Source organism: Anolis carolinensis, chromosome 1 (genome assembly GCF_035594765.1).
Source record: "Anolis carolinensis isolate JA03-04 chromosome 1, rAnoCar3.1.pri, whole genome shotgun sequence".
In the NCBI taxonomy this organism is placed as follows: Eukaryota; Metazoa; Chordata; class Lepidosauria; order Squamata; family Dactyloidae; genus Anolis; species Anolis carolinensis.
In genome coordinates, this window is record NC_085841.1 from 175420933 (window position 1) to 175434694 (window position 13762).

The 13762-nt window shown below is 39.2% G+C and overlaps 1 protein-coding gene across 2 annotated transcripts in view; it reads right to left on the reverse strand.

Annotated features, from left to right (window-relative positions):
• Positions 1-11457: 11457 nt before the first annotated feature.
• The window catches only part of mlph (melanophilin), an 86594-nt gene continuing 84289 nt past the window's right edge, over positions 11458-13762 (reverse strand). For both annotated transcript variants that reach the window (XM_008114609.3, XM_008114600.3), the window contains one exon: positions 11458-13557. In XM_008114609.3, the coding sequence (XP_008112816.1) occupies positions 13531-13557 (27 nt within the window). In that variant the 3' untranslated portion in view covers positions 11458-13530. The remainder of the gene's footprint in view (positions 13558-13762) is intronic.

A 13762-nucleotide genomic window follows, 5' to 3' on the forward strand; every position in this document is an offset into this window, starting at 1 on the left:
CCTAGCAATGTGATTAAGGATATTAAATACCAACCACAGTGGCTTACAATTTGTCATTCAAACACACACATACCATATTTTCCTTTATGGAAATTGACAAAAATCCTACCTGAAGGGAATGTTCCCAGATCAAGATAAAATGAGAAGATTATTCCTCCTCACTTAGTGAAACAGGAAACAATACATTTTATCTAGTCTATTTGCTTCCAGTCCAAAGGTGGATACAGAATAAAGTGGAAGGTCTTCACAATACCTAGAAAATCCAATGGATTCTTTGCAAGTTGCAACAACCTTGCAGAGCTGAGGTTTTCTGAGATAAGCTGGAAATGTGCACACAGCCCTTTCTTCTTGCCCACAGATGGGTCTACCAAAAGTGGAGAATTTGTATCTTTGCCTTCCATCTTGAAATGATCCATGGAAACTGACAGGTCTAGTTGTTTCTCAGTGATGTTCGCTGCATGTCCTTTGATTAGCCTGACAGCTTCCCAACCTCAGTTATTTTCTTGGTTCCCTTCTCCCTGTAATGGCCTTTCAGCATCATTAATGTAAGAGGAGGGAAGCTCAACCTGCAGCCATCCTTAGACCCTACACTGCAGGCGACACTCAGCTTGATTACTTCTATGCAACACTAATGCCTGAGGAGCTGTAGTGCATAATGTTTCAGTTACAAGGCATGAGATGGAAGGAGGTAATCCACCCAGGAAAAATGAAGGCAGACAATCTGTGCAGCATGATTGATGAAGTATTGCTGCAGTTTGGATAAAGAAGTGAGAACAACAATCGAAAATGAAGTCCGATAAAGCCACAAACACAGAAAGGATGAGCTGTGTAGAGGTGGCTCTGAGTATCCCCAGTTGTGTGTCTTTGCTAATAGATAATATTATTAGGCAATGCTTCACATGCCTATAGTTCAAAAACAGGAAATGATTAGACCAAAAAAAGCCACACCCTCTCCCCTCTCCATTGCCAGAAAGGTCATGTGTTGAAGCTAGCTAATAGAGATAAGATGAACTCTAAAACCATTATTCTTAAGTACAAGATAGGTTCTTGGCATTCGTATGCATATGCTGTTCAGTGTTTTTGCTTTTATTAATATTTTTGCTTCTCTGTAAGCCCAAATAAATTATTTTTCTCTTGATCCAAGCAACACCTCTGTCAGTTTTTTGTTTTTGTTTTTTGCTGCCCTTGAATTTGGAGACTGCTTTCAATGCCAGATGGAAAAGAGAAGCGCCTTTGGTAATCAGAGAAAATTCTGAATGAACTTTTGCAGGTGATGTTTTAACATTTGTTTCAACTTGGACTCCATTTCTGAAACCAGACCAGAGGTAAAAGATGTTGTGTCATTGTCCATGAGGATGTGTTCAGACTCCAACAGCATTGACTGACTTCTTGGAAAATTGAAAGCGAACATGTGTAAATTTGAGCCTTTGCGCAGCTTGCCTACTTGCCTAATGGAATCTCAAGATTAGTTTGTGCCTTTCAGAAGAAACCCATATTGAAGAAAACTGATTATGATTTGGATCTATCCTTTCCCAGTTTTGAAATGGAAACTGTTTCTGTCTCCTTGGTGAATTCCCTGAATCTCTCAGTGACTATCAGTACTATCATCCACAATATAATTCTTGTTAGGATGTGTATGTCATACTACACATTTTTGTCTGAAAGCCCTGATCCGTAAGTCTTTGTCCTCTCTATAGAGGACTTTATCATACAAGGTATGATAATAGCAGTCATAACAACATATTTAAGTTAAACGTATCACATGACCCTGCTCCTTTCCCAGTTGGAGACATCCTGGAAAGTGTTTCTTTTACAAACACAAATAATCCACCGATGACTTCCTTTTGCAAAAGAAAGCCCCCCCCCTCCCGCCAACAGTCTTCTCCTGTTACAATTGTGATTCACCTGACTTATATGATCAGGTCTTCAGCCTAGCTTCCTGTGCCATCAGAGTTTTGGACTGAAACCCATACATCATTTGCTTTCAAGTTGATAGTTCGGGTTCTAGCCTTCAACTCTGGACGGTTTAGGACCAGGTTACCTTAGGGATCATGTGTTCTGGTTTAGGTCTCCCCCCAAATTAAGACCATGGACAGTATTTTTGTTTATGAGGCCAAGTTAGCACACGAGGCAATACTTTTTCTGTGGTAGTGCCATCTATTTTCCAGTTGAAATCTGCCAGCATGTCATTTTGAATGTCCTTCACTGGATGCTGAAGACAATTTTATTTCTATGAGCTTTTATGATGCAACTTTTAATTTTATTGCTGATATTTTAATATATAAAATATTTTGCTATTGTTGTTGTGTATGATTTGCTTTGTTATTACTGCATTTAGAAATTATTTGTTGTCTTTATTTATTAATGATGTTATATCATTGTATGGTTAAGTTATTCATGGTTCTGGATACTTTTAGCATAAGAGAGGTATATAAAACAAGAAGAAGAAAGAGAAGAAATTAGATTTCTGTAGACTTTCACCAAGTTCACATTCCATGACCCAAGTTAAAATTTACCCATTCTGACATATCCTCAGATTCAGATATAACACAAGTAGGATAACCCTCCAAGTGTTCTTGGACTGTATTTCCCAGAATTCTCCATCATTGGCTATGCTGGTTAAAGCTCCTGGGAGTTGCAGTCCAGCAATATTACTTTACCCAATTATATATATAACAAAAAGGAAATAATGTATAGGAGATGTAGGAGAAATGTGCTCAAAGGTCTATCTTGCAACAATGCCATATATGTAACTGAAAATATGCATATCTATTTACAACTGTTTACCCTTTTCCAAGTGTTTATACTTCCTAGCCTTTCTCTGTTGTCCCAGCTGTACCAGATTGTAGACTGGAATGAATCTTGTTACAACAGGGACCATTTATGTTTTGTAAAATGACACGTATGCACACTGGTAGAAATATAAATAATTAAAGAAATGAAAGGAATACGCCGAGAGAACATGAGTGATTTAATATATAAAGGAGGGCAAAAGGATATAAGATCTAATGGAATCTGTCAGTCAAACACTGTTCCTTTCTTTTGGTTTTAGCCATAAAAGAAAGAATGCAGCAAGGGACAGTGTTTTATTTGACTTCAAGGGGGACTAGAATAGTGTGTTTATGATGTTATTTCATGTCACCATGGCAAATGATTCATACATGTAGCGTATCAACCATCTTGGAGAGCAACATTATACTCTTCTATTGGGAAGCAAGCATGCAGGTGCCTATGGACAGATTTCTGGATGGTCTCTCCAGCTGCTCTTCTCCTTCCAAACCGTCCCACAGGTCGGATCCCCCGCCCAGTGTACCAGGAAGGATCAATGTCAGGATCTGGAAGGCAAGGCCCAGAAGAGATAATGAGGAGGCATTGTTTTTATTCCAGACATGGCTCTACTGCAGTCTAAAGCATGGATGGAGTCACTGAGGAAAGGCACATTTTAGTGAGTCAGCATTCGACCCTTTCAATAAGCACACATCCGTCACTTTTTGACAATTATTGTCTTGGGAGTAATCTGTCTTTCTGGTTAATTCCACAAAATTACCATTGGTGATGATACGATAACACTGGTGGTGATGATGGCTATGGTGTCAATGATTATAAGTGATGGCAAAAAAGTAACTAGTGAAGACAGAAGCTCAAATACATACTAGCAATTGGCACCTATGGCTATGGGAGGCAAGAAATTACGAGAGGCATAAAACAGCCTAAGATCTAAACTACATCCTACAAGTTTTGGAAGATCAGTAGGAATTCCCACAGTTGGGAGTGGGCCTCTGATAAAATGCCAAACTCTTGTCTTCAATTTTGTCTTGTCCTTCAATTCAATTTTGTTCATTCAGACCCTTTAACCTCCTCAAAAATGAATGTTACATGTGAGTTAGCTGAATTCCAGAGAAAACTGTTATTCTATGTTGTGTGGATTTGTACCCCACATGCTAGAAATTTTCATCAGAAATCAATCTAAAAGACATGGCTCGACTGTTCCATAGTAAGTACTGTACCTTAACTCTTATCAAAAAAGGAACCTTTGCCATCTCTGAGTAGAGCGACAAAAGGTAAAAGGATTGTCCTCGAAGAACTTAAAAGAAGCACCAGTCTCCTCTTCTCTCTTTGCCATGGCATCACTTCTGGACCTCTTGAAAGGGTGGCAGTGGCCGAGAGCAGTTGCCTTTCAGAGATAGCATTGGTGCCTATCTCTCTCCATGAAATGACCCTTGACTTCTCCACGGCTCATATCAAAAGCCATAATTTTGCCCCTAAAACCTGCCCTTGAATTATACATGAGTATATATGGTACTCTAAAGATCCAGAAAGCACACAGGCTCTACAGGTATATCTCCCCAATAATAGTAATAATTCCAGATACAGCATAACTGGCAGCATGCTTCGTCTTGCATACCTTCTAGCTTAGTCTACATAAAAGGAGAAATTACATTTCTGCAATTGCATCACTATTCTACTTTTATGAAAGATCTTATCCAGGTACTGTAATGGATGGAAAGTGTACATTTATTCTTGGATCATTTATTCTGGAAGACTTTTGAGGCAAATTCAGCCTCAGCACCGATCCCTTAAAGTCTGCATGGTGAGCCATAGGCCTGAAGGCAAAATCCTTCCCTCCAGGAGTCTCATCCTGTTTTTTTGGGGGGGAGTTCTCTAGAAGTCCATGCCCTCTTCTCAATTTCTGTGCTTTCCCCTCATATTCTAAAAATGCCTCTCCCAAGTTTTGTTACAATAAAAAAGCTTTGAACCCATATATACTGGACTTTTTTATCTCACTTCTGATAACAAAATTCATGCAATTTGCCCTCTCCCCATCCAATATCTTTAAAAAACCCTAAATTTGTCCCTATAACTGAAATAGGTGCCTAACCCTTGCCTTGAACTCTGCCTAAGACTCTGAAGGCACCATATTCTATTGGATCTTGGAAGCTCAGCAGAGTCATGGGAGGTTAGTATTTGATTGGGGACTGTCAAGGAATATCAGGTGCTGTAGGCTATATTTCAATGGAAAGCAATAGTAAAGCTCTCCTGAGCATGTCTTGCTTAGGGAAACAGCAAAATTCATGGAGTCAACAGGGATTTGCATGTGGCCAAGCAACATCAGACTGTGGTCAAGATGGCAAAAACAACTGATGAGCAAGAACAGTGTGCTTTTGCCTGAGCCTAATAGGGAAGGGCAAGATCCTATCCTTCTCCTCTCCCTGACCCCACATAGCACCCTGAGTAAATTGAGTGCAAGCTTCTTATGCACTTTGAACTAATTTTACATGAACCAAAGTAAACTGAGGACAAAGGAGGAAAGTGGGACGGGGATAGAGAAACTAGGCACTGAAAAAGTGGGATGATAGAAGATTGATGTGTTGACAGACCGTGCACAAAGAATCTGCAAACCTCACCTCCTCCAAGGTGAACTAAACCACCTAAACTGGGTTCTACAGGCCAATGGATACCCCATCATAGACATCAGAAGAGCTGCAAGGCCAAGAACAAGCCAGGAGAGTCAAGACAAAGATCCACCCAGAGGAAAGGTGTTCTTACCATACATCAAGGGAACCACTGACCGCATAGGCAAACTGATGAAGAAGCACAACCTACAAACTATCTACAGAACCACAAAGAAAATCCAACAAATGCTACGGTCAGCGAAGGACAAGAGGGATCCTCTCTCCTCTGCAGGAGTCTACCGGATACCATGCAGCTGTGGACAAGTATACATAGGGACCACCAAACGCAGCCCCCAAACACGAGTCAAAGAACATGAAAGGCACTGCAGACTAATTCAACCAGAGAAATCAGCCATAGCAGAGCACTTGATGAACCAGCCTGGACACAATATATTATTTGAGAACACAGAAATGCTAGACCACTCCAACAACTATCATGTCAGACTACACAGAGCAGCCATTGAAATCCACAAGCATGTGGACAACTTCAACAGAAAGGAAGAAACCATGAAAATGAACAAAATCTGGCTACCAGTATTAAAAAACTCTAAAATCAAAACAGTAGATGGGAACCAACACTCTGAGGGCAGAAGACAGCTAATGACTGAACAAAGGATGCCCCCAGGCAAGAGACAAAACCTTTCCAATGCTAATAGGGTGATTAACTGAAACATTAATACTGGCTTCCCAGTAACAAAGGACTCTTGCCACACCCTGGACTCTCCACAGATATATATTCTTTCCTTTCCTTTCCTTTCCGTAGTTTATCCATACCTCACAACCTCCGAGGATGCCTGCCATAGATGTGGGCGAAACGTCAGGAGAGAATACTTCTGGAAAATGGCCACACAGCCCGAAAGACATACAACAACCCTATGATAGAAGATTCATTAAGACTGTCCTTGTCCAATCAGGAGATTGACCTGAAAGTACAAGGCTGTGCCACATTTAGCTTTCCAACACTGTAAACACACACATGTTTTGTTCAACAGTAACCTAACCCCGTGTTATTTCTTGATCACTTTTAAGACACATGTTTTGTTTACACCCTAGCATGGAATGCTTGACCAATAGGAACATACTTCTAATTTCAGTGGATTCATCCAGGTTTCGACTTTCAGTGTCCGGGAATACTAGGTGGTCCAGCAGCAAGCACAGGAGGCAGACAATGAGCAGCCTCATTCCTTTCAAGTTCTTTCCCTCCTCAAATGTCTTGTGGCTTATGACCAAAGGAAGTGGACACTTAGCTGTAGGTACAGGGATAAAAAGAAGGAAAGAGTTTTTAGTAAAGGTCAGCAGCCACAATCAAAAATAAAATTAAAAATGTCACCTCTACAGAAATACAAGAAATGTGTAAGATTATTTTTAAGAAATGAATGGAAGATGTGAAAGATGCATTTCAAGAAATGTTAGGTTTCCTGAAAAATTACACTAATAGTCAAACCTAGATTTTATCATTACAATCATACAGATCCTTCTTATATTGGTTAATGAAGCTGATAACCATCTGAATTACCAGTGTCAGTATAAACAAAATAAATTACTATCAATTTTTCTTCTGTGGAATTATTTGTGGATCTTTCAGTTTAAATGCTCAGCCTAGGAGCAGGTAGATACAACTAATTGGTTTTAAAAATTGCATTGGTGCATCATACACTTAAAACATCATACACTGCTACTAATACTACATTCTAGGAATAATACTGTACCTATATTATAACTATAAATGGAGCCCCCAGTGGCACAACAGATTAAACCATTAAGCTCCTGAACTTGCTGACCAAAAAGTCAGCAGTTCAAATCTGGGAAGTGGGATGAGCTCCCGTTGTTAGCCCCAGCTTCTGCCAACCTAGCAGTTCGAAAACATGCAAATGTGAGTAGATCAATAGGTAATGCTCCGGCGGGAAGGTAATGGTGCTCTAGACAGTCATGCCAACTTTGGAGGTGTCTACAGACAATGCCGGCTCTTCGGCTTAGGCACTATTTGTATTACACATAACAAGGGTACCAACTCTACAAAGAAGGTTGTTTTGCCTTCTCTACTGGGGCATCACCAAACTACCTTCATAGCATTGAGCAGTTAATGTGGTGTCACACTGCATTAATTCTACAGTGTAGATGCACCCAGAATCAAAGAAACCAGGACCTTGAGTTGCTGTGCATCATTTGGGCTGTATGGCCATGTTCCAGAAGCTTTCTCTCCTGACGTTTCACCCACATCTGTGGCAGGCATCCTCAGAGGTACCTCACAACCTCTGAAGATACCTGCCACAGATGTGGGTGAAACATCAGAAGAGAAAACTTCTGGAACATGGACATACAGCCTGAAAAACACGCAGCAACCCAGTGATTCCGGTCATGAAAGCCTTTGACAATACCAGGACTTTGAGTTTGCAAGATTTTAATCGGGCTGTTATTAACTGGGTGCCTTAGAGTTTTCTTATTCATAAAGTTGCTATAAGTTGAAACTAACTTGACAACATGTAATAAGAACAGCAAAATATGCACTTACCATACGAATGTACTTTTATAGGACTGTTTTGTATAAACTGGAATCCCAAAAAGATAGGTTTCTCAATTGTGCGAAAAAAGCTCTGGGACAAGCAGGTATGTACGTCTGCATGTATGTATATATTGTACAGTTATTTTATATGCCTCCTACTTTCAATATCATCATCATCATCATCATCATCATCAACAACAACAACAACAACAGAAGAGCAGTATATAAATTAATTAATAAAATAAATAAACAGCAACCAGGCTTCTCAGTGCCAATCCTGAAAACAATTATGATGTAATTGAAAACATAGCTAAGTCTCACCTACAGAATTAGAGGCAAATCAAGCCATAACTTAGCTAGCTGCTGTTTTCCAGCAGTCCAATAAATGGATAACTAGCAAAATGGTCATCTATCTTAATCTTTTGCACTGTGGATGCTCATCGATATCTATAGTTAAAACGATGGTATATAATCCTAAATGATTTTTCATTTGGGAATCCTGCAGTTTTCTGCAGGTGCTGGACAATTAAAAGTTCCCTTGCTTTCCTGGCATAAACACAAATTTGTTTCAAAAATAAGTTCTCTGAACATTGACCAAAATGCTCAAATAACTACTTAGGAAATCTTTTGACTTGCATTACTTTAGCAAACCATGGTCAGCATACATTAAACAGCTGCAGACACAAAAATGGGAAAACTCATGCATGCACACAAACAGCCAATTTGATGCAAATTGATCTGGAAATGGAATAGGCTCTGCTTTAGAAAGGTCCCAATATTACTTGGATGAGGCTAGAGGTGCCATGCATACTAGGTGCTCTATTCAGCCTTGCTTGCACCCACTTATAGAAAGATGGACAGAACTAATAGAGTGAACTGAAGAAAAATACTTACTTTTTTTCTGTGCGGGAGAACAGGAGAGTGACACGGTTTTCTGTCCTTTCAGTGAGAGGACTCAGTCTGAGTTCTTTGCCTTTTTATCCCTTGCCTTTGTCCCTGTACGGTCGCCCATGACATCAGCAGTGGGACATGGCACCTCAACAGCATTATATCCCCTCCCATTACGAATTAACACTCACTTGTATCACCTCAAGCAAGGAGATTTTCATGACTCAGTGTATTTTCTTGCTTTGAGCAAATTAGATTGCTTGGAACTAGACTGGCCATTTTCCTTATTATTTTGCACTTTTCCATATCATTCCTACATATTGTAAAAATATAAACTTGAAAATGGTTTTAATCAGTTACAAGTTCAGATTTTTAATTCCTGCCTGTTTCTTCACACTGACACTGCTTCCATTCCAATAATCTCACATAATATATTTCATTCACGTGCCTTTTTATCTATCTATCTATGAATGATCTATCTATTTATCAATCAATTGATCGATCTATCTCTTACCTGCCTGTTGACATCAATCTATTGACGATTGCTGGTTTGCAAATATGTATATTTTCCTATTTGTGACTGTTGCAATTTCATTTTTCTATTTCTCATCTATCTATCTATCATCTATCTATTTCTGTGGTTTATTCATTCAGTCACTTCTGACTCTTCGTGACCTCATGGATCAGCCCATGCCAGAGCCCCCTGTTGGCTGTCCCCACCCCCAGTTCCTTCAAAGTCAAGCCAGTCCTTTCAAGGATACTATCCATCCACCTTGCCCTTGGTAGGCCCCTCTTCCCATTTCCTTCCATTTCCCCCAGCATCATGCTCTTTTCCAAGCTTTCCTGTCTTCTCATTATGTGGCCAAAGTACTTCATGTTTACCTCTATTGTCCTTCCCTCCATTGAGCAGTCAGGCTTTATTTCCTGGAGCTTGAACTGGTTGGATCTTCTTGCGGTCCAAGGCACTCTCAGGATTTTCCTCCAGCACCAGAGTTCAAAAGCGTCTATCTTCCTTCACTCACCCTTCCTTATGGTCCAGCTCTCGCATCCATAGGTTACTACGGGGAATACCACTGCTTTAACTATGGGGACCTTCGTTGCCAGTGTGATGTCTCTGCTCTTCACTATTTTATCAAGATTGGTCATTGCTCTCCTCCCAAGAAGTAATGTCTTCTGATTTCCTGGCTGCAGTAATCTTTGTGCCTAGAAATATAAAGTCTGTCACTGCCTCCATGTTATCTCCCTCGATTTGCCAGTTATCAATCAGTCTGGTTGCTATAATCTTGGTTTTCTTGATGTTTAACTACAACCCAGCTTTTGCATTTTCTTCTTTCACCTTGGTTATAAGGCTCCTCAGCTCCTCCTTGCTTTAATCTATCTCTATCTATGAATAAATATAGAGAACAAACTGGCAGATATTAATAATTTTTCACTAGAATAAGTTAAGTAATTTTGGACACTATATTTGTGTGTACCATTCTTACAGCTGTTTCAGAATGTACAGCTTTCCCTCCCAGTGGAGTTGTGCTTCACCAGGGAGCTAATAAATCCACGTACATTTTTTTTAAAGAATTAGCAAAAATGCCTTCATGGGAAATGTTTTGGGGCATGGAAAGAGGGATGCTTTACTTGTGACTATCCATCACTAAGCAGTTGTTAGACTAGATATTTGAGTACAATAGGACTCCCTTATACATGGAGTGGTATCCAGTTTCCATTAATCATGTGTCCCCCCCCCCCCCCCCAAAAACTCGGTAATTAAATATTATAGCATTTGTTGTTAGGACACTGAAACCATGTATACAAAGCCACTTTACGCCTCGTCCAGAACTGCTGACTTAGACAGCCGCTTTCAAAGTTCCCAGCTGAGATTTTGCCACAAGCTTTGTCTCTGAATTGTGACAACATGAGCACTGAAGACCTGATTCATGCAATGTAGACACTCCTTAATCATGTTTTAAACGATTTACATTAATTAAGAATGTAAAGTGATTTTTTTTGTTTTCTTCTATAACTATACAAAATATCTCTCTGTGAAGAGAGCATGTGAGCTGTGTATTGGGGGTTATCCTTGGCTTTGTGTATATGTGTGATGCAGCAGCAAAGAACATAAATGTGGCGTTTGTTTCCAAAAGGTACCAAATTAAAAAAAGGAAATATGAGTGGCACATTGTTGTCTAGGATATAATATTATGTACTGATCAAAACTATCAAAATGTATCAGATCATTTCAGTACAGGGCGTGGGAAATTGAATTTTATAGCAAAGAAATGTATATCCTCAGCACGTTTTCCCTTGATTCCTATAGGCTATGGATCTCCTTCCAACTCTTATGATTTTATGGTTCAATGGGCCTATTCTATTGAGAATACCATAATTCATAATGTTAGCAATTTAGGCGTGGGTGCATTACTGTAAATACTTGTCAAAAATAGAAGCATGAAATAGAAATTGGCTTCTGTTAGTAACAACCTTGAAGTCAGATTTCTAAATATTTCCTAAATGTGAATATTTTAGTAAGTTGTGTATTTACCAAAAACAGAAATATAGTAACAATGTCTGAAAATCATTTTTAAAAGAATATAATTTAGAAATATGGCAATTAGTCAGATGTAGAATTTAATGAATTTTATTGCAGTTCTAGATCTAAACATACATACATACGTGCATACATATACATACATACATATATACATTAGGATAGAAAGCAACAGTGCTATTTGATGCATGGTACAATTTTTGAGGAGACAAAATTGCACCTTTATACTCTGTTCATAATCATTAGTCAGTCTATTTAAGTTGAAGACACCTGAGCGAGAATATGGTGAACTAATTCCAACTAAGGCAGACTCACGTTGCCCGTGTGCAAGCTAGAGAGGGCTTTTCTACTTGTAAAGATTATGTAGACGAGGGCATTTCAGCAGTTATAACTGGTTACGTTACATGGCAAACAACACTTGCTGAAATCCACTTTTCCACACAACCATTAAAGTTATAGTTTTCAGTTTGGCAACTTTAAAGCAGGCTTACTGAATAAACAGAACATACATAAATCTTTCAGTGGGTCTACTCCTGCTGGGACTTACAACTGGATTTTGACCAAGGGTTCTATTACTGATTTGACATAGTGATTAGCTCATGAATACTGCCTATTTTCATGGCTAAAATATGCCTTATTATTCTGCATGGTGTGCTAACCCGATAGGGGAGGAGACTCCACCTTGCTATGTGACCACAGTTATAGCGTTATGCTCCCAATTTTATTTCCTATGGTTCCATCCTATGGAGTCCTGGAAGTTTAAGGGATGGTTCTTTAGAATCCTCAGTCAGAAAATTCTCCTCTGGGACCACCAAACCCTAGCATTGGAGAAGCTGCTCTTCCCTACCCAACATCTTCTGAATACATGATACTATAAATTAGAAGGAAGTACTAGATCAGTGTTTCTCAACCTGTGTGTCCCCAGATGTTTCGGCCTTCAACTCCCAGAAATCCTAATAGCTGGTAAACTGGCTGGGATTTCTGGGAGTTGTAGGCCAAAAACATCTGGGGACCCACAGGTTGAGAACCACTGTACTAGATAAAAGAAATCCACCAAGGTTGCTTAGAGTGAGGTCAGTAACAGCTAGGAACATAAGAAACTCCCTTGTCAAACTAAACCAGTTTTTCTTGTAGTCCATTATTGGGGCTGTGACTGTTCACGTTTGCCAAGGAAGAGCTGAGTGGTTCCCATCACATGTATTTTATTTTTAACGAAATGCCAGAGGTTTTATTTATGTTTATCCACTGAACTATGGTCCTTATAGAACTGTTATCTTCTTCTTTACCTCTCATTTAGTCATCACTATCTTTGCAAAATAGTTTTTACTATTTTGAGGTGAATTCTGAGAAGGTGTCTTCTCTCAGAACATGTGTATAAAACTACTTCCTGTTTCCTGGCATATCCCAAAGCAACAAAGAGTTTTGTAAAAGTCTACCGGGTTAGGATACTATGTTTACTGCAGCGTAAGCTTTCATGGTCTAGAATCCAGGATCCCATGTATTGGGAGCACTTAACAAAAATTGTACTATAATAATATTTTAATCTTCAGGATGTCATAGAACTCTTTTTCCAATTAAAATATGTGGTTTTAATTAATGGGAAAACACAGAGGATATTTAAACCCACGAAGAACTGAAAAGCAGCTATACCTACAAGTGATTGTTTTGTTTCTTAGTTCAGTGTACTAAACTAACAGATACCCTCACCCGCTCCAGCATCTGCCTGGCCATTGCAGATCAGCATTAAATTCTGGACTGTTCAAAGCAGTGCAAATAGCAGAAACAACACATTGGACCAACTGGTCTACATAATATGACTTCAATCCACTTGTCCAGATAAATCATAATATGGACACATAGCACATGAAAAAAACACTTTAGCTACAACTCCTATTTAACAGATGTGGGTCAGTAAGTTTGACCCTAAAGAAGAAATTTCTTATAACTATGCTGGGTTCTGATGTGGTTGTAAAAAAATGGGATCAAAACCTCCAATAAACATTGCTTAGGGAATTATTTTCAAGAGTAGTTTGCTTCTTTTCTCTGTTTCTTGGTGTAGATCGGGAAGCAGAGTGGAGGCAAGAAAAAGGGGATGAAACCTTCAGAGTGAAGCCTATTTCATTAAACTTGGAAGACCTTTACTGTTTTCAAGACCGATGGGTCATCACAGGTTTCTGTAAAGTATCAAACATCAATATGAGTCTTTTTGCAATCAAAACAGAAGTATCATACTAAAATTAACTCCTCCACCCCACATTTCCCCATACTCATCATAGCGTACGGTGCTAAGATTATAAATTTTCAGGGAAGAGTGAACATGGTGACAAAAACCAGGTTTCTGTGTGATGTTCCCATGCCTAATTTAGTGTCATAACTCTC